General features: G+C 39.7%; 1 protein-coding gene across 1 annotated transcript; it reads right to left on the bottom strand.

Moving 5' to 3' along the window:
• Positions 1 to 1,709: 1,709 nt before the first annotated feature.
• Positions 1,710 to 20,774, bottom strand: prkaa1 (protein kinase, AMP-activated, alpha 1 catalytic subunit). Its single transcript, XM_072672319.1, has 10 exons — positions 20,583 to 20,774; positions 17,043 to 17,184; positions 12,669 to 12,762; positions 12,205 to 12,349; positions 11,483 to 11,570; positions 10,998 to 11,222; positions 10,412 to 10,561; positions 9,827 to 10,175; positions 6,946 to 7,072; positions 1,710 to 6,647 (listed from the first exon to the last, which is right to left on the bottom strand). Exons 1-10 carry the CDS (start codon positions 20,677 to 20,679, stop codon positions 6,343 to 6,345), a joined length of 1,722 nt encoding a protein of 573 aa, XP_072528420.1. The 5' UTR covers positions 20,680 to 20,774; the 3' UTR covers positions 1,710 to 6,342.
• Positions 20,775 to 21,644: the final 870 nt, after the last annotated feature.

Genomic DNA, 21,644 nt, shown 5'->3' with positions numbered 1-21,644 from the left:
TAGCATGGTTCAGGTTATGTGGCTAGCAAGCAAAACACTCACCGATCATTCATAAACTAAACTATAAAATGTTTTTGGTCATCGTTATATTACATTAGCACAATACACACTGCCTGAGCACTTAATTGGTTGGTGTGGCGCAACAGATAACACCACTACCTGCCACTGAGCTACCACACCATGTGGGTTCAATTCCCGGTCTGGGTGACTATGCTGCGCTACACCAATAGGAGTCCTTGGGCAAGACTCCTAAAACTACACTGACCCACCCCTGTAATACAGGGAGCCTTCTAAGTCGCTCTGGATAAGAGCTAAATGCCACAAATGTAAAGGTAATTAGGGAGAACTGTACATCTACGCATTCTTGCAGTTATTAATTATGCAATCTAATCAGCCATTTGTTTGATTGCAGTGCAGCAGTTCATTACATCAAGCAAATACAGGTTAGCGGCTTGTGGCTATTGGTAATGTTCACATCAACCATCAGAATGGGGCAAAAGACCAGACCACTGAGCTACTACATGTTTCTTAAGGGGGCAGTGGTGGGCTATTAACAACATGGCTATGGGTTCAATACCCGGCTTGGCAAGCTGCCACTGTTGGGCCCTTGGGCCCTTGGGAACCCTCTCTGTTCCCCAGGTGAAGCTGCAATGGCTGCCCATTGCTTCAGACATGTTTACATTTTCATTTATCTGACACACCTTACAAGGTTACTCGTCTTACAGAGGTGGGCCTATGTAGTGTTGGGAGTCTTGCCCAATGACTCTTATTGGTGTAGGGCAGCATAGTCACCCAGACTGGGAATCAAAAGCTGGTCTCCCACATGGTGTGGAAGCACACTGGCAGGTAGTGGTGTTATCCATTGTACCACACGTTTGTTCACTGGTGTGTATGTGTATGTTCACTGCATGGGTTTAAGGCAGAGGCCAAATATGGTTGCTCTGTCTTGTCCAGACAGGCTGGTTTTCTATAACTGCTACTGATCACAAGTGCAGTACCATACTGCTTGATACCAGCAACACTATAGAAAAAAAAATACTGAAAACCTTTTATTTGTACATTGTTATTGTCTCCACCCCTCTGCCAATTATAGAGTGCTTTATGTCTTAAACCATATTTGTGTACAAACACATGCAGCCCAGAACAGAATAAAACACAGTAGAATTAAATACCAACTACATCATTATTATTATTGCCCCTGCCTGATAGGGAATCAAACACTAGTCTGCCATAGCAAAGGCAGTGCTATTACCTAGTACCTGCCACTGGAAGGGCATAATGCAGGACTAAGTGTGGATGTAATTGGAGATTCAAATTACGGCTGACTACAGTAAACCCCGTACTGTAATCCTATATATCCAGTGCACACAAGCCCAGACTGGTTCTACAAACATGGTCAGGGGAGTGGAGGCAATGTGGGAAGTGCACATGCCCACGCACACAGCTTGCCTAGTCTTTGTAGAGAAGTATTGCCAATAGAATAGGACTCTCTGGAGCAGAAAGGCATTAACATATTAGCACCATGACTAATACCAGGCATGTGCTAGAGGTGTATGAAGCCCCCCAGAATTGAGCTGTGTTCTCTGGAATAATGGTGCTCCATCCAACACACACACACACACACACACACACACACACAAGTCAGATGACCTGACCCACTGACACTGGAACTGGACATGCAGCGAAGGAAAGGACAAAAACACAGCTGGTGCCATTTAGCAGTTTATTAGGCAGTTGTGTGTAAAATGTTCTTTAAATACAATCAGCACATTGGCCAACCTGAAAAACTGGGTCCCTTTCTACAAACCTAATCAAAATTTCAACAAAGTTTCTTTGAAGAATTCAGGAGAAGGGGGAAAAAAGCCCAAAAAAAAAAAAAAGAAGCACCTGAGCGTCGCATGACTCAGCAAACACAGTGCGTGGAGATGTTATCAATGTGCTACATCAGGAATCAGAGGCCATACAAACACACACCACACATCATAAAGGTTTACTTCCTTAACCACACACTGCTAGTGGTACAGTTCTTCTTTTGCAAAAACAAACTTTACCAAAATCGAATCATTTAGAATTCTTGGCCTTTACAAGTTCATTTAACTGAAGTTCAGCAGAAATGAAAGTTCAAACTAAAGAGTACCTGATTGGGCAGGTAGAGATCATACTTAAAGCATGAGGCAACATTACTGGCAAAGAATCTAAAATAAGAGTTTTTGGAATCTTGCCCATTTTGGCTAGCAAACCTGATTAGGGTGCCATTTGTACAATGACTCGACAGTTGCTTACTTGATGGTAAGCTACCAAACAAGCTGCAGCCCACATGTGAAATGTCATGTTAAACACCACCATGAAATCTGACAATGTCCACTTTCAAATGACCGCTGTTCTGTGGGTCCAGGATCAGTTTTGTGGAGACCATAAAGCTCCCCGAACACGGAGCTCGAAAACCTGGTTACGCATCCCCTTGCCTTTCAAATGAAACTCACGGATTTGTTAAAATGTCTGCATAATTCAATGGTTCAGAGGCGAAAACAAACCCACCCAGAGATGGTTGGGGTGGAATGGGGCATTGTGGAGGAACTTAACAAGGGTTGCTTTACAGTGGCGTGATTTGGACCAGGGACACGATACCGAACTGAACCTGCAAGTGACTTCAGAGTTTACAATATTCTGTATATCGTCTCTGTCACACAAAAACCTTGTATCTTAAAAACAAGAGAAGAAAAAAACTTTTACTATTATTGATGGTTATGTAGAAATGAATGTGTTAAAAGTCATTCTGGGCCATTTCTATTGGTCTGTTTATCATGAAATTCAGAAACAATGTAAAGAACCACTGCCAGATTCATATCATGTCAAAAAGTGAAAAACAGCTAAAATGGAGATAAAAGATTTTTGCGGTAATGGGGATGATATACTTGACAGACAGTTTTACATCTTTTACATATATTTTTAGGGGCTATTTTGCCATCTAGCGCCAAATAATTACGGGTAGGCTCCAGAACCACCACAAACCTGACCAGGAAGAAGTGGATAAGAAGATGGATGACAATTTTGGCTCTCCACCACAGACATACTACAAGAAAGGGTCTCATACAACATTACTCATCAATCAGGCAGCATGTTTGTAAAACCACTTCTAGAGGAATTAAGCTATTCAGACTTCTAGTTCTGATCACATCACCACTCAACTATAACAGTCCTTCCCTCATTAGGTTTCTCTAGAACAGAGAAGTTTAGACCATACTTTTCTATCTTAACCATAAAAAAAAAATTAAATGGGATTCTTCACTGGCAGCACCAGCCTTGTTCGGTAAGGATTATTGAGATCTTGACGTTCATGATCATCTTATAAATGATCTAAAGAGACTTCCAGTTCATTTTAGTCCACTCTTCATGTCCAAGCAGACCACAACACTGACTCTCCCATATTGCAGAATGACAAGTATAGGTTCAAATCATGTGTATTTGGTTCAACATACATGACATAACACCAACACCCTAATTCTCAATCTGGAGCAGTTGGCAAAATGCTGAAACGTGGAGCCAGTTCGTGGAAGAGTGGAATAAAACCCAGCTATTAAGGTAAGTGGATGCGTAAGCAAGTATCAGAAAAGAAATGATGCACCTTTAACTTCAATTTCAACCATATAAAAAATGTTCACCAGCAATATCATAAATCAGTCTATTTGGGTTGTTTGGGGTTAAACCCTTAGATAGGCGCTCTAATGTTTGCTGGAAAGAATTAAGACATGTCGTTCAGAGGATGGAATGATTTGTTTTCTGAGATGCAAGATATTGTAACTAATTGTATCCTAATTTAATTGCTAAAATTTTACACATAGCTCTTTACAAACCGCTTTTCAGTCTTACACACTTTTAACCTCTTAAGATATTAGCAGAGCTATGATGGTCCAAATGAAAGCATAGCAATTTGAGGGGAAACTACACAAAGCATGTAGAATAATTTATTATTATATCTGAACCATTTGATGTTATTTCTAGACAAAGGTCCTTTTCCCTTTTTTCTTTTTTTATTGGACTGCATCTCTTCAGTAACCCACTGGACCCTGAGTAGATACAAATGTAAAAGACCAGACTGTAATAAAGATATTTTTGTCAAAATTTACTTCTGATTAGGGCACTTCAGAAAGAACAGCATTCAAGCTCACATGGAATGCACTTTTGAGTTGCCAACATGTCTCACATCGTCATTAACAAATACATACAAAACATATTCTCTTTATCTATTCAGTTAGGATTAGATCAGTGAACTAGGAAACATCGCATTACATATTTTGCGATGAACACTGTTGTTTCAACAGCCTGTAACCACCTGGGCCCGACCTATACTCATATCTACAGCAACGGGACATTTAAAAGACCACACTTAGCCAAGGTTGAGGATAACAGCTGTCTGCAATGTTAAAATACAGTAGATACTGTAGTTTATAGGTACTGAAATAGCTTTAGTGACATCCTCACTGAATTGTTTTGGGGTGGAGATAGAAACTTCCTATCTTTACTATCATTGATGGGAAATTTCTTGTAGATTGTGGGCATCTGGATACTTTCAACAAAGTATTTTACAGCAGTCAAGTCACAACACTGGAATCCAGTCTAGAAAAACACAATTACTTAAACTTCCTGTTTTAGACATGTTTTAGTCCTTTTTCAGTCCTCCCCTTTTTTGGGAAAAGTGTAACCCAACCTAAATTCAGTCAATTTTCCATATGTTCATTGTCACACAAAAACGCATATCTACAAAATAGTAAATTTACAGCATCTTTTTTGGAGCAATATTGGTCCATTCATCATATAATTTAGACTAAGACTGCACAATATATTGTTTCAGCTTTGTAGTCATTGCAATGTGCATATACACAATAGTCACACCGTAGGTGGCGCAGAGTGTCATGCAAGGCAAATTTAGTTAAAACGCTTTTTTGCGGCTTGATGCAACAATTCACACTGTTCTCATTTTCTATGACATTTATCTAATTAGATTATATCTATCCAATATTGCTCATTTTACTTCACTCTTGAATACACGGAGTGAATAATTCATATTGTCACATGTTGGCTCACTGACTGCTGGTGAACATTTTAAATCACAATAAATATTGCAGAAAAATAATGTAAATTTTCCCCCAATATTGTGCAGCCATAATTTAGAACATCCAGATTCAAATTATATCAAAATGTGGAAAGTGTCAAACAGAAATACAAGGTTTGTGTGTGACAGTGACTATAGACTCGTTTTATAAGTGAATCTGATTTTGTAAAACAACTGCAATTAAAGGTTTAAAAAAATGAATAAAGCAGTGTATGGAATAAAACATCATACAGTGACAATCAACACCACTTAAAAAAACAAAAAAACAAACACCTTTCAGTTCAGTATAATAATGTCAATATAAACTACCATCCCATTTAAAGCACTGATAAATATATATCCAAATGCGTTTTGTATTCTGTATATACTTATATTTATATATGTAAAATATGAGCAACGGAAAAATAGGCTAACGTGAAAGGACAATAAAGATCTGGGCCTGTTCTTTTAACAAAAAAAAAAGAAAAAGATGAAGTACTTTCCCCCACATCTACAAAAGAGCTAAAGGCAGGGTCATTGCACTTCCTCAAAATAAATGAGTTAAGATTGGCCCGCTCATTAATCCACCTCCTTTCTTAAGAGGTGCCAACTTTGAGAGTCGAGGTGCGCTCATTTAGGCGACCCCTGTTTAGAAGAATTGCTCGCTTATTATAAAGTTGGCCAGCAGAAACAAAGAAAACCTGTGCAAAAGTGCTTTCTGCCTGGTCGGCTCTCTCTTTGTGGTGCCGTTGTATACAGTACATTTAGCTCAGTGTAGAACTCTGACGTTTAAACGCACAGACAACTCTATACGCCTTATTCTCTGTATGGAAACTGCAGGCTGAAGAACGAACCCCTCAGTGAAGAACTGTAAAACCATCTCTAAAAGAATTTTCTAATCTTACTATAAAGTGGCTTAGTAGTCTTTCAGACATCTTGACATGAAAGACAACTCTGTCCACCCTCTCTCAAACACCTTATCTCCACCCTCACCTCTCTGCCTAACCAATCAAACAGGTCCAAACTGCTCATCGCACCAGCTTGTTTGTGCGTGTGGGATGCATGGAGGTTTGAGTCGTCTGTTGGCATGCTTATTGCTCTAAAGACACAGAGAGAGAGCGAGAGAGAGAGAGAGAGAAAAAGAGAGAAATACTAGACGTGGAGGTAGAAAAGCCGAGGAGAGAGAAAGAGAGATGGCAAAAAAAAAACAAAGAGGAGAGCAAGAGACAAGGCGTCAGAGAAGCTGTGAGTTATCGTGCCAGCAGCTTGATGAGGTTGGCGCACATCTCAAAGAACTCGATGGTGTGGCTGCCAGGCCGGGGGTACGACTCTCCCCCCGTCGAGTCCACTGAAGAAGTGAGCGAGGAGGTCAGAGAGCTCTCAGTGTGCTTGCCTCCTGCCACCGGGGGTGTGGAGGGGGCGGAGCTGTCCCCCTTTCCTCCATCCTCACATTCGCTTTTCTCGTTCTTGTCATTCTTTAGGGCAGTCCGGTAGTTTCCCACTGAGCCAGACCGGTGAGGAGTGGCAGTTCCAGACTTTGTCTCCACAACATCATCTGGAGAAAAGAGGGAGACAGAAGGCATCAGGAAGGATAAAGAAATAAGTACAGACACTTTGGGATTAGATTCAATTAGAATCATATCAGTATTGGTAGATACTTGCTTAAAAAGACATCAGAAAGAATTAAATCTTGGTAAACGCCATTTACTGATTTGCACAGTTTGGTTACATTATCTAGAAATATGTAGATCAGGTCTGAGGGCAAGAAACCATGACTGCGACATCACTCTAAATAGTAACATTATGGCAGGGGAAATAAAAACCCACAAAACCATAATTTAACAATGCTGTACCATCTATACTCCTGAAGTCCAGAAGATAGGTCCTGCTGTCCACCTGGTAGAGTTGCAGGCTCATCTTAGTCTGCATGCCTGTAACCGGATTCTTCCTCCGCACCCGCAAATAATATGGGTTAACCACCTGAGGACCCACAGAGAGACACAGACCTTTCGATATTTTCAGAATATTGTATTGTATATTGTGGGAAGCAAGCTTGAATTACTATTAATGGTGTAACAGATCACCCCACACAGTTTAGAATGCATGATTCACCGAAGTTCAACCATAATGGTGTGAAATTGTACAGCTGTTACACAAAAAGAGAGTGGTCCATCTCTCTATATATGAAAATAGCATGGCCACAAATTAGTGGGAAAGCCTTTGTTTCTTCCTCATCTTGCTATTTAGGCAAATGATCCTGAGACACACGGCACACACATACACGGCACACACAACAAACACCTTCCTTCACTCAATACAGAACCTGGTTGGAAGAGAACACTAACTGCTGTTACATCAGCTAACAGATGCCCACACTGACTAACGGGACAGCCATTACCTGATGACTGGGCAAACGCCTAGACAGCTGTACAACTGAAGAGCCCCTCATTATTATATAGTTTCATGACCTCATAAACCCAGTGTAAATTAAAAAAAAAAGAAAACTTGAACAGAAACCGAACCGGTCTTGGCAAGACAAACTATGAAAAGATGTGTAGCATTGTATCAAAATATAGAATTAAGATATTTTCTACATATGAGCATATTTGCATTAATGAAGGTAACAAGCATATTTTTTTTTGTAGTTACACAACAGGAAATATAACACAGGATTGTAAGCATTAACCAGTCAGGATGCATATTCAGAAAAAATGGAAACAAGTTAACAGGTTTTAACCTGTTCTTTTAAAACAATCTACGGTACCCATATCAGTTCCATACACCGTTAACTACCAGGTCTTGAATTTCATAGGTAAAGACCACAACGTGGAATTAAGAAAGAACAAAAGAAACAGCTTCGACTGCAGGAACACTGCAATTGCATGGGTAAGTCATGGATTACTACAAGCCATGTTAGAACTGAAAGAAAACATTATAGTCCCTCAATACAACATTACAGTCATGTGAATTCCATGGTCAATTATCACAGAAAGACAAAGATATTTGTATAATTTTTCTAGTCATCTGTGCTCAGATTCATCAAGAGCTGTTCATCAAGATTCATTGTGTATCTTTCTCTCTAGGAAGCAGCACTGTTTTTTGTTTCTGGCAGTGTCTAGGTTAATGGGTAGCTTAGCTTTTGTTCTGGCTAAGATTTATTCCCAAAATGGACATCAAAGCACTTTTGTTGCAAAGATACTCTGGATAAGCTAACGTAAACGTAAGGGGGAAAAGAATGGGTGTTTGTACATGTTTTTTGACGCAGCAGTTAACATTGTTATGCCTGATAAGAGTGCCGCCACATGCTGATAAGAGAAGCTATAAAAGCTAAAATGGACACAAGGGACACGCGCGACTAACTTCCTTTACCAATACTGCTGACTCATGGGCCTCCTATCTAACCTGAACTTCAGCCAGTGAAACGTCCTGCTAAACTAAAAAAAAAAAATCCACTCACACACACGCCTCTTCCACACCCCTTGAACCTTAACTGAGAAGGTTTTGTAGCAGGTTGATTATTCTGTGGTTGTCCAACCTTCACTGAATCTGAACATCCCACATCCTAACAAATGGCTACAAAAATCTCCTTAATTAAACCACCTAACTAGTTTTGTTTTATACCAAGTTCACCTTTTTCTTCAGGTAAAAACATAAAAAGTTTACACTAATTAAATTGTGTAAAAAATAAAATTACAAATAGCAATAAATAGAAAAGCATTTCCTGTAGAAGCTACATACAGGCTTTAGGCCACCATGCCTAGTACAGCGTGTCCGCTAGAACCAAATTACTCAGCATCACTACCTCACCCCACTAATGCTCCTGTGGCTGAATCAAATAAAATTTTCACAGGACAAATGTAATCTCAATGATTTTTAGCATGGTCTAATTATTGGTGCCAGATGGCCTGGTTGGAGGCCTCGTCGGAGGAATAAAAGAAAACACATCCAGTGGTTGGCAGTTCTGGAAACGTCTTGTTGATGAAAGAGGTCAACAGAAGGACCAGAGAGGGCCACAAAAATTTGATAATCACTCAAATAAACAAATGCGGTGAACAGAAAAGCATCTCAGAACTCACAACACGTCCAACCTTGAGGTGGCTGGGCCACAACAGAAAACCATACCAAGTTTTACTTCTGTCAGTCAAGAACAGAAAGCTGAGGCTGCACACTTCGGTCATCATGTCAACATGGATCAGATTATCAACTGATAATCCATACCATGAAAAATTGAGGCCATTTTGAGAGCAGAGGAAGGCATTCCTAGAAAAGTACTTGGTAAGTGTATATCCATCAGTATATATGCATCATAAGTGGGTGCAGAGTGTTTAGCTGTCCACATTATAGTGCCTGTCGAAAGCTTAAAAACAGCATTTCCCAGTAGCGGAGGTGGAAGCAAAAAGCAAAAAGCTGTGCAGCAAAACACATTGTTAAAGTTTAGAGGAGAAAATCATGACCTTTCACCTTTTTTTCCTCACATTGTATTCATTTAAATCATATGATAAAGGTCTGTAAAGAATCTTGAACTGTATTTTCATGTAAAAAAAAGGTGCTGAGAGGTTAAAAACTGGATTTTCTGCTCGTTTCCTCCATTCAGTAAAATATTCAGTACATATTCTATTTAACCAGACAAAAGTATTAATTAGATTAGAAATCAGAAGAATTTAGCAAAAGATTCATATATCATGTTCCACTTTTGCTCAGAACCAACACCCACACCCACCCTTTGTGGCTTACCTTCCACTCGTAGTCCAGCTGCTTCATGGCCCGACACACCTCGCTCATAATGTCATTGGGTCTGCTCTGACTGCGGATGCCCAGGTGCCACTTGGCCCGACGGACACCCATGTGCTTCGACTTCTGAGGGTTGAGCTCGTCCAATGTATGCCGTGGCCGTGGCTGGGTTTCAGCCACCAGGAAGGGCACTCGCTCTGGATGAGGCTTGGCATGGTGGTGTGCAGGCAGGTCATCCAGAAAGGAGTCAGGAGGACTGGAGGCCAAGTAGAAGTCTTTGGCCTCGCTCATAATGCGGCGGTTGTCTATGATCAGATGGTATGCTACAGCTAAAGGGTCCTGGTGATTACGACTGTCCAGAAATAAAGAGAAAAGAGTATGTTTTATGTGTATAAAACTTTTTTTCTAAAGCTTAGATCACTTTACATACAGCATTAACAGAACAGAGCACATTATAACATGAAAAAGCAGAGGAAAGCAAAACAATACATATCAATACAAACAAAAAAAGTTCATTCAACTGAAAATACCTCTTACCCAATTCTTATTTCAATTTTAACAACTCCAGAAAAATAATAAGACACTCACTTGTAAAGGCAGTTGAGCACCTCCTCCTCAGTGCACTCACACTTCTCACACACCTCCTTTAATGCTTCTTCATCAATCATGGTGTTACTGTAAGAAGCATCCTCTGGAAACAGATACTTGGGTAGGTCCTCCTTAAACCATTCGTCCTCCCTAAGAACAAAAAAGAAAAATGACAAAAATGAATGTTCGTGTTTGTGTTAAACCAGTAAATAAAAACATCTGGGCATATTTTACCTCAACCAAAGTCACATCCCACAATCTGACTACAACTACACATTGTAAAGCTGCTAGAAAAAAACAATTGTTTTTTATGGCTTTTTATGCAGGCATACAAAACATTTATATATAAAGGTAATATATAAAAGTATTCTAAACACTCATGAATGATACATTTGAAGTTGTTGGCTTAAAAAAGTTGTTCAAGTCTTAAGTCTCTGTTTATTTACACATCAAAACAGTCAGTACTTGTTGCACACCCGGAGATCATTTCCTATTTTAATCAGAATGTACTGCCTTTGAAATAGTCATTGTTCAGCTTTTGTGTGTGCGAGTGAGTGAGTGTGTGAGATAGAGAGAGAAATCTGACCGGATTTCTTTAATGGTGGCTCTCTTCATGGGGTCCACCTGCAGCATATGTTTGAGAAGGCTGATAACTGAAGGGTTCAGGTACTGAGGTGTGAAAAAGATGCCGTCACAGATCTTCTTGAAGAGTGTTGGCACATGGTCATCATCGAAGGGCAATGTCCCACACAGCAAAGCATAAAGGATCACCCCACTGCTCCAGATGTCCACTTCAGGACCCGCGTACAACCTGATCATGGATAAAAGTCATACGGCACAGATTTCAAGCAAAGTTACAAGTCAAGACAATCAGTCACACAAGACTGAATTTTAAAAAGTTGAACAGCTCTAAACAATGGAAAGTTGAAATTAGAAATGAATGACCAGGAAGTACATAGTAGGGGGCTAAAGAGCTGCCAAATGCATCAGTTAAGATGAAAGAAGGGAAGGAAGCAAGTCCTCCACAGGGAACAGTGAAAGGCATTATTAAAAGGAAAATGAATACTCTACCTTCCAGAGATGACTTCTGGAGCTGCATAATTAGGGGAGCCACAACTCGTTCGCAGAAACTCACCATCCGACATCATGTTCGACAAACCTACATGAAAGAATGACAAAGTTCACCGCAAGTTTGACCACTATCTAGTAGCAGACAGTAGAAAAATGGAGAAAATCTTTTTGGCAACCTGAAGGAATTGTGCATAAATATTTAAGATATTTAAAACACAGGTTTCCTGTCCTGCACATTCCAGACATTTTCCTTACTCTAACTCTAACACTTTAATCAGTTGGGCCAGATGTGTTGGGAGTACAAAAACACAAATAATATGCAGAGAATGGGGGTATTCCAGGAATAGGAATGGGAATCTCGCTTAAAGCAACAGTTCAGTGAAACACAGCAAATTTCCCTTGTAGTTATCCTTGCTTTAAATTTCTCCTACAACTGTCCTCTTATTCAAAAGGTCATCCATCACCCTAGACAAAGGTGATGATACAGCAAAAGGATATGACGATTCTCCAAGACAATTTAAGGATATTATATGAATCATGGCACTCTGACACATAGACCTGAATGTTTTATATGTGCCAGACTGAAACAAACAAACAAAAAACATTGCTTTTGAAAGCTGGAAAGCTTTTATGGACTACATTCAATTATACCATTAGCTCTGTGTAGCAAACTTTAGACATTAAACATGGGTGATAAAGTTTATTTTATATTTTATGCCCACCAAAGTCTGCGATCTTGGCATTCATATGAGCATCCAGCAGGACGTTCTCTGGCTTGAGGTCTCGGTGTACCACCATGTGTCTGTGGCAGTAGTCCACTGCAGAGATGATCTGCTGGAAGAGTCGTCTGCTCTCCTTCTCATCCAGCTGGTGAGGAGAACAGCACATGCTCAAACACTGACTAGACGTGCACACAAAGTATTACATTGTTCCGACCATAATGTCTGCAGTTCCACAACACTTTTATTAGTAGACAATAGGGATAAATAATGATAAAAAAAAAAATTATGAATAACAACATTTTGTTGAATCACTAAATAACATAATTTACCTTAAACAGTTGTGGAGAAAAAGGTAATATATGCCACTTTCAAAGTGTGATTACACAAAATAAGCAACAAAACCTGAACTTGAATCATATTTTTAAAGGTAGTAAACAAAATGGGTGAATAAAAAAAAATCATACCTTTCCATTCTTGCAAATGTAGTCAAAGAGTTCTCCTCCGGACACATATTCCATTACCATAAAAATGTCTGTGGGTGTGCTGATCACCTGATACCTGCAATCACACAAGAAAGGAGAAACATAAAACATTTAAACATAGATGCATACAGTTTAAAAGGACTGCACACTGTGGGTGGAATATCATGTTGTACTACTGATGCAAATACATAGTTTTTGAAGTTAAGTGGCTGTTCCAGTTTTACCAAATACAACCAGATACAATTCTTCGTAGTCAAAGCACTACAAATACACAAGGAGTGAAATTCAATACTAATGTTAAAACATAACATATAAACATTTAGTAGTGTTAAATCAATGTTTGGGTGGCAAATGATTTTAAGTAATATTAACATCTTATTGCTAGCATTTTACTTTTACTTTTTAAATTTTACTTATAGAGCATATTAGTATTTTACGATAGAGCATATCAGTATTAACAGATAACAGTTCACAAAACATATTTTGTGTGTTTTACAGGCATTTGAAACCAATAGGATATTTATTTCCTCCCACATTTTACTGTACTTACTGTTCTTGTTCTACAGAAATAAATGTTACATTTCACGGTTAGTCAAGTTAGATGCAGTCTAAATGTCTACATTTTATAAAATGTTGTATTTACAACAAAAACATAAAAAAACCAACAAAAATATATATTTATTAACAAAGTCTGCTGTTAAGTAACATATTTTTGAGAGCACAAAAGACAATGGAACACAAAAACCCACCTGTACCCAACTGTAACAAACAGTGTAAGCACCAGGATTAACCCTTAGAGATGGCAGTCATAAACAATGATAAAAGCATATTGTATTTTTACATTAATTACTCCACTCATTGAGTTTGTAGTTCATTGAAATAAGCAGAGAAATGTGTGTGTCACTCCAGTTATAAATTGAACATGGGGAAAAACTAAAGTCCTAGCACCTGGTAATTTGTCAACATTTAACACCTGACAATACTTTGATCTTACTGGGAAACAATTACCAAATACTTAAGGGTATTTGGTACCCCCCTCCCAATAAACACCAAAAGCAAAAATGACAGGCGCTAATTCCTCTAGACCTAATTCTTTAATCGAAACAATAAACATGCATGCGTTACAAAGGCCGAGGGGGAATGGCAGATTTTACAGATTCGTATGGAATGGAAAGAAATCTAGAGTCAGGTTTGTAACACTGCAACTCAGTAAGAATTAGGGGGTCTTCTCACTCTATATACCCTTTAACTTAGCATTGGCCAAGTTAAATGATTCAAACTACAGACCCAAATTAATATTTGAAAATCACAAGTGCTCAAGAACATGGCAAGTTCTCTTTCTTCACTAGACCAAACGTCAAATTGGTGCAGCCGAGTGTGTCAAAAACATGTTGAAGGCACTGTGGTAGGATAATGCCATATTTCCTTGCAATGCGTCAAAAAACAAGGCTACTGAAAAAAAGTCTGATCTTACATTACCATGCCTGGTGTGTGGATGTTTTAAGTGCTTTATATGGGTAAGTTGCCAGATAGATATTCCATACAACAGCCAGTAAGAAAAGCAATTACATGAAAACGGCTGCAAAAAGCACCCCCCCCCAAACCACCCAAACTAGAGATCTGATAAAGGATTTTGTCAATAAGATATGTAAATGGGATCCCTTTCCTTTACCTTAAGATTAAACAAAGATATAACCAAGAAGATATGGGGAAAGTAGCTAAATTACATTAAAACCTGTCTATAGATATGCTAACCTATGGATAATGACAACGAATGCCAATGGACCCCAATTAGCCTTTTTTTCCTCCTCCTTCTTTATGTTTTATTTCCTTTTATGTCATATTTATATGGAAATCCATCTACTGTTGGTTTATTTTTACTGATTACTATCATCATACTATGACAGGAAGATGCCTTTAGACCTATGCCTATATTATTGTCCGGTCCCTGGCAGCCTGTTGTTTCGGTCATACTCTGGCAAATACAGAGAATCCAATCACTGAGGAGATGTTAAAAGAAGACAAATGTCGACCATGTTAATATAGAATGCAAATCGACATAAATGTAATTAATGGAAGTATAAAATGTCGTAATAACATCTTAAAAACAGTAGCAGAATGAACTAATCAATAGTAATAGACTTCTACAGATCAATTACAATGAAAGCTCTGTTGCTGCAATTTTCCCAGTCAAGCTGTTTGATCAGTGTTCGTCCTACAGGCATCAGACTTTCACTTATCTTGTTTTTATAAAGGCGTGGATACATTTAAGTGTTTTGGGGGGGCTTTTCTACAATTGTACAAGGACTGTGGGCGTGTGACTATTCACAAATTCACCTGCCAACACAGTGCACTGTCTGTTACCAAAACAAACAGTTAGTCGGCTAGGATTGCTGACGATAAAAGATGAGACCTGATAGGTCTGATTTGAAAACACAAATTTTCGGGCACACAATCAGTTTCAGGACACACAATCGCACACAAGCTGAATCATACAAACTCTTTTTTATTTTGGGGTAATCAGCTGATTCATTTTAAACTCACTACTTACAACACTGAAAGACACTAACTGCAAAGCAAAACCCCCTGCTATTTTCCACTCCTTTTTGACCCACTTTTGAAGAGTCATGAGAAAACCACCAGCCTTGTCACTAGGGATTCAACCCTGAAAATCCACAAGAGTGAATGTTACCATCACTAACAGGAGAATGCATGACTAATGTTTGAATGAACAAAAAAAAAAATGGGTGGGAAAGAATTACATTGAGACCTATCTGAGAGCTACAAATACACTAATGTGTTTTTAAAGCTGAAAAGAACAGCTGATCTTAAACTTTAGACCTTTAGGAGATCTGTTCATCTCACATAACTATTTTTTTAACCAGGAGTGCCCAAATGTTTACATGCCACTGTGTGTTTTAGGAACAAAATTCACCCATATTGACTGAAATTCAGGGTTGTTTTGTACACAATGGACAATGCTTGTAAATGCTTGCTTCTATTTTTGGCTTTTTTTTGCTTCATCTGTAAATGTTTAAGCTAAGTCATGATGACTTCTAAGACATAGAACAAGATTTTTTTTTTTTTTGGGGGGGGGGGGGTACTAAACAGCCAAAAAGCATCACCAGCTGCAGCAGAGTTCAATAAAACATTATCAGCGTAAAGAGAAAGGAGGGATGTCTTAATGTGACTAATTGGGTGAGTCAGACAACAGGCAGCAAGACTGGATGGTGGAGGAGTTGGAGGGTGAAAATGAGGGGAAAGTGGGAGCGAAGGGAAGGAAGAATGAGATCCAAATGAAAAGAGGCATAGCTCACTTTAAGCCTCATCAATCACAAAGCTTATGTTTTGCTGACAGGCTGTCAAATATGTTTTGCCCCACTTATCAGAGATGAGGGATATTTTCCTTGAAGTCACAAAATCAAGTAAATCCATTTTGTTTGTTTTTTTTCCTGTTTGGGGACTACATTAATACTAGAACCCTAGAGCCTACATTGACTCGATTGATAGTTAATCGATAGTTAATACTTGCAGTTAAATCCAAGCATGTTTTGAAGCACTGTTAGGAATTCTATTAAGCCCAAACCCAATCACAATCCAATCCTTTCTCCTTTTTTTTACCTCACTGCATCTCATTTTCACCACAGTCATAGAGACATGCACAAAAAACATGCACAACTTGCAGAAGCAGGGCATGTTAGCTTGTGGTTTAAATATCTTAAACATTTAACAGCTTTGAAGAGTGAAAATAAAACCGCCCAGCAGCCCCATGTAACGTCTAGGGTTGTGGTTAAACTACTCACAAATAAAATGCAAGTTTGCAGTTTCATAGACTTAGTAAAAGGTGCAGACAAGGCTGAGCTGTTAAAGAGCGTAGCAGTGGATCGGCAGATCACTAAGAAAGATTTAGTTTGAGTTACTGATGGACCCTCCAACATGGCTGCTGCCGAACTGGGTAAATTACTACATGAAAGGCTATGCTAGCATGTCTAACTTGGCCTATCAGCATGCCCTCTGTGACAAAGCTACCAAAAGTGTCCACCGCAGTCCCACTGAAAAACCTTCCAGTTGACTAGCCACAGTTTAATAAAACACATTTGTTTTATTAATAAAATATATTCCAAGTAAATTTATGAACCATTACAAATAATTTACTCTAAAAGGCACCAAGTAGAGTCACACAGTAATTAAAACACTGTTAAACCAATGGTCACACGCCACTTCATGAAGCCACTCAGGTAAAGTAGAAAAGCACACCTGATCTGACCTAAGCACTGAGCAGCTATCTAAACTTAGCTCTACTTTGTGTGAACACCAGGCATTAAACTAAACGTCCACTTCTGTCATGCTACTCACAGTTTAATTATGTGTGGGTGCCGGAAGAGCTTGAGGTTCTGGATCTCGCGGCGGATCTTGCCCACCACATCCAGACTGCGGATCTTCTGCCTGTTCAGGATCTTTACAGCTACTTGATGCTTGGTCAGCTCATGCTGGCCCACTGCAGGGAAAGAGTCAGAGAAGCAGACATTAGACCCTCTTCACATTAAAAAGGCATGTCTCGTTTTTTCAGTACGAACAGTTCAAACAAGTTAATATCCTGATCTAATCAAAAGTGAATCAAATTAAATCATATAAAATACTCTATAGCACTAGATTAAATACAGACATTGGTCAAAGCAGATGCAGGAAATGCCATGTGCTATTAAACTGTGAATTACAAATGAGGGAGGGCAATAAGGCATCATGAAATAAAGAGTATGAATATGGCACACACACACACACACACACACACACACACACACACACACACACACACACACACACACACAAAACTAAGCAGCAGAGTAAAAAAAAACAGCAACGATTAATGTTGGCAAATCTAAAGTTTCCTGCTTAAAATTGCTTAAGAAAAACAGAGAACTGCTTAAGGTAGACCTCCTCTTACAACACAACACGAAAGAAGTACAACTCAGAACAAGACATTATCTGAGAAGCGTTACAGCAACACATTTTTCCCTACAACAAGACAAAAGGCTGCAATTACTGCTTTAGGAGCGTGCTTCTAATCTGGTGCAGAAGGACAAATACGGGTCAACAGAAAAGGAGAAAACAGAGAGAGCTCAAGACTGAGAGAACAAATTGCTCATATTGATTTAACCAGTGCTCAGGTAATGCATTAACCTGGCAGCCAGTCAACCAAAGCAGAGTGAGTCACTGAGGAGGGTAAATGGCCTCCGGTTTGCAGAGCCTATTCAAGAGCGAGAGTGCACACTGCAGACCATATAAGCAAATAACCTTCTCTTTGGCCACTGAAAAGATCCTCTTTGGCTTTGAATTAGACAAACATGCAAGAACTGTAAACAGCAAAGCATGCTTTGAGCCACCAGCTTAAAAACAAGTTAGCACTGTTCCTTTAAATTCCGGAAATCATTACAACTATTATTAACCTATTATTAATAAATAATAATTACATTTAATTGTAATACATGCCTGGATACGGCTTTGTCAGTAAAAATATAATAGAATATAAAGGCTACATTCAACAAAATAGTCCATAACTGAGTTATCAAGGCCTGGGTTAGTTTCCCACCCTGTTTTAATGAAAGTATTCCCTTTTCTTTGGCAGTATTTCAGAATTAGGTCAATACTAATTACGAAAACCAAATAAAACATCTGAATCCATGGCCATTTTGATGTTTTGCACAAGCTGTTCCACTGTTCATGTCTGTAGTGCCAGACTATCAGTGCTTTTGTGTAGATTGGTTTAAAAAGAAGTGACTCAACATCCAGTCTGTAATTTCCTCGTTTCAGAAGCTTTCATTTTACTGCATAAACGTAATCTGGTCCAGGTAGCATTTGTCATCATCTTAGAAATGAAAAGTGGAGCCATAGTGGCAAATGACCACAATGACCACCGCAGCATATACAAAGACAACAGTGGTCCTACAACCATATAGGTGTTCCTATACAGGGCGGCTGGAGAGAACAACTGTAATGCTCAGAGAAGGAAAATGGCCATGAATCTAGTATGACAAAGCTTAAAGGAGTGGGAGACAGTAAGTCCAGTCATTTAAGGATAAGTGTGAGCATAGCATAATCTGCTTCCCTTTCATTTCACACTGATTGGAGGTGTTCAGGCGCCCTGTTTTAATCACTGACTGCAGTTTCCACAAGACAGCAATTGAGAGACCCTCAGGAGAAATCCAGGGGCGGACTGGAAAAACTGTTTCTAATTTTGAGACACCGTTTTAATCAATTTACCAGGTTTTTCGATACTGGAATCATTACACCTTCATCAAACAGATCACCCTACAACCACAACCTTTCACCCACATCTGACCAAACTTTTTGCGACTACAGGCGACTCTGGAGATAAACATAACAAACCCAATATTTTCTGTGACATGCCCCGCCATCCAATTAAACTCTGTTGGTTGTTAATTCACTGTTTGTAGGGGTGCTTGAGATCTTCATATATTATAATGCTCAGAGAAGAAACTAAGGTGATGGTGACAGAAAGGACAGGAATACTCGAGTGGAAAGTGGTTTTAATTATTGTCGTGGAGAAGAAATGGAAGCATAGGTTGAATAAACAAGACAAAATGAGACCCATAATTATTGGTCTACACATGCACAACTGAGTATGGCAGGTTTTAGCATTTCCCTTATAAGGCTTCAGAGAGCAGCAGCATGCTCGATCTTCTCCAGATAGCTGGACACTATTATTCATGCACTATCAGAGGAAGGCTTTTTAAATAGCACTGAACATATTTTAACACTTTCCCAAGCTTAGTTGGTAAGCAATGAGGACTTTGGATCATACATATTAACAGCCAGCTATAAAGTTCACACTTATTCAGCTAGCTAAGTGACAACTGAGATAAACACAGGGCTGAAATTCTCAGGTATTAGCTAGCTAGCTGGCATGTCGTTCCCTTGATTAAAAACCTTATTCCCTTAAATTGTTACCCTAGTTTCACAGTCTGATCCCTCAGCTTAATAATTCACTCCCTGGGTGTAATAAATCACCCTCTCATATTAATTAACTGATCCTTAAAGCGTCCTCTCCAAAAGACGTAGTGTTATTAAATCGAGGGAACGTATTAGCCAAGTCTCTAGATCTTCCTTTTCCACCTTGTTAGCTAGCTAGCTCATTCAGGGGCTCTGCAGATGATAGTAGTGATATGTCTGTTATTTTTGGCCCACGGTAAGATAAACTACCAGAGCTCGCTAGCTGGCTATCTAATTATCGCCCAAACGTAGCGAGCTAACTTAGCTATAGCTGACAGATTAAACGACAACAGCCCGCTAACTTCGAGTTAATGAGCTGCTTCGACAGCTGTCAGACACAAACGCTGAGCTGGGAACATGTCCACGCATTTCAGCAAAGCAAACCACGACGTTTTACTGAACAAACAACGAAGTAAGATCCTTTGAAGGCTCGGTGTTAGCCATTTAGCTAACTTAGCTAGCTGGCTATCTTGCGACTAGGTCTGCTTACCGTTAGCTACTACACAGTCAGATGGCTAAAAGATAAAGCTAGCGGGCTAGCTACCAATGCTAGCTAGTGCTAGCTCGCGTAACAAGCAGCGTATAGGGTTAATATAGCTATCTAGCTACATAAAATAAAATGCGTTAGATTTGTATTAAACGTCGTAATGCGTATTAAGTTGATAAAACAAGCAGACTTAGTGCTAATACGCTTGCGAAGAGCTGCAAACGCGTTAGTTAGCACTAGCGCTAGCGCTAGCGTTAGCAAGCTGATGCTAGCTAGCTAGCTACATACGCTAACGGCGGCTAACTCGTTAGTTCCCTACCTGAAACGCTACTGACTGACTGGCACCATCCGGACCGTGCCACTAAAGCACGACCCAAACAGCCCCAAACAAGAATTACCTTTAACTTTTCCAAACGTCCCCACTCCCAGCGTGTCTCCGAGAATGTAATGCCCGATTTTCACCCTGCCTTCATGTTTAGGTTTGTCTGTCGCCATCTTCCCCACGTAAGCCCGACCGAGTCGAGGCGGCGGGGCTGGGCAGCGGCGGCGGTGCGGATCTGCGCGGCAGAGGGACGGACACTCAGCGAGAAGCAGCGCTACGACTGAGCAGCGCCACAGCAGAGCTACGGTGGAGCCGGTCTGTGCACAGCTCCGCCCACTGTACCCTACGCTACTCCAGAGGGACACGGTAGCGAGACGGCTGCTCGACTCCGGATTCGGTCCAGAGTCGACTCCGATTCATAGGACGCGTCCCAAACCATAAAGCTGTATCCGTTACCTACTGCAACACAACGAAGGTTCTTAGTGTACTGTTTCCAAACACTACTGCATGTGTGGTAGGGTGTGGTGTTTGCGACCCAACTCAAGTGAAGGAAGTGGATCCAGGAGTCGATTCCACAAATGTGGCTCGCTGAAACGATTCTGAACATATTTACATTTACACCCAGAGCGACGTGCAAAAGTGCCTCACTCAGGACATATCCCAGTGTAGTGTGAACAGACAGGAGTCCAAAAGATACGAGTGACATTAGCCTGGCATTAACAGAAAAATGCTTGAGTAGGATATGTCCTTCTAAAGATTCCTTGTCAATAAACATCTTTCTAAATTAAAACATATTAATAGAAACAGGAATAAAAAGCCTCCCAATATAAGAATTCTTTAAAATGTGTATACCCCAGTCTATACCCCAAGTACCCCAGGTGGTATACCCCAGTCTTTGTCCTCCTCCTTGCTAAAAGATTTTTTATGTGGAAATCTACTGCACTCCTCTCTCATGCTCTATGGTTTTAAGGGGTCATGTTTTTATTGAGCTTGGAGAAGATTAACTTTACCCTGAGAGGAACTGAAGACATGTTTGACTGGGTCTGGCAACCATTTCTTACTTATGTAAGCACTTGTCTACTTCAAACATTGAATAGAGGATGTTATTTTGACTTATTTGACTTACTTTTACTTTTTA

This window comes from Salminus brasiliensis, chromosome 1 (assembly GCF_030463535.1).
Source record: "Salminus brasiliensis chromosome 1, fSalBra1.hap2, whole genome shotgun sequence".
NCBI classification, from domain to species: Eukaryota; Metazoa; Chordata; class Actinopteri; order Characiformes; family Bryconidae; genus Salminus; species Salminus brasiliensis.
The sequence above is the reverse complement of the archived record's forward strand: the minus strand, read 5'-3'. Positions and strand labels throughout refer to the sequence as shown.

Excerpts from the sequence above, each read along its gene's own strand:
- prkaa1 (XM_072672319.1), bottom strand. The coding sequence starts at position 20,679 with ATGGCGACAGACAAACCTAAACATGAAGGCAGGGTGAAAATCGGGCAT. Across the intron at positions 12,763-17,042 it reads CACCCACACATAATTAAACT|GTATCAGGTGATCAGCACAC; the intron begins GTGAGTAGCATG and ends GTGTGATTGCAG. Across the intron at positions 10,562-10,997 it reads GCCACCATTAAAGAAATCCG|GGAGGACGAATGGTTTAAGG; the intron begins GTCAGATTTCTC and ends TTTTGTTCTTAG.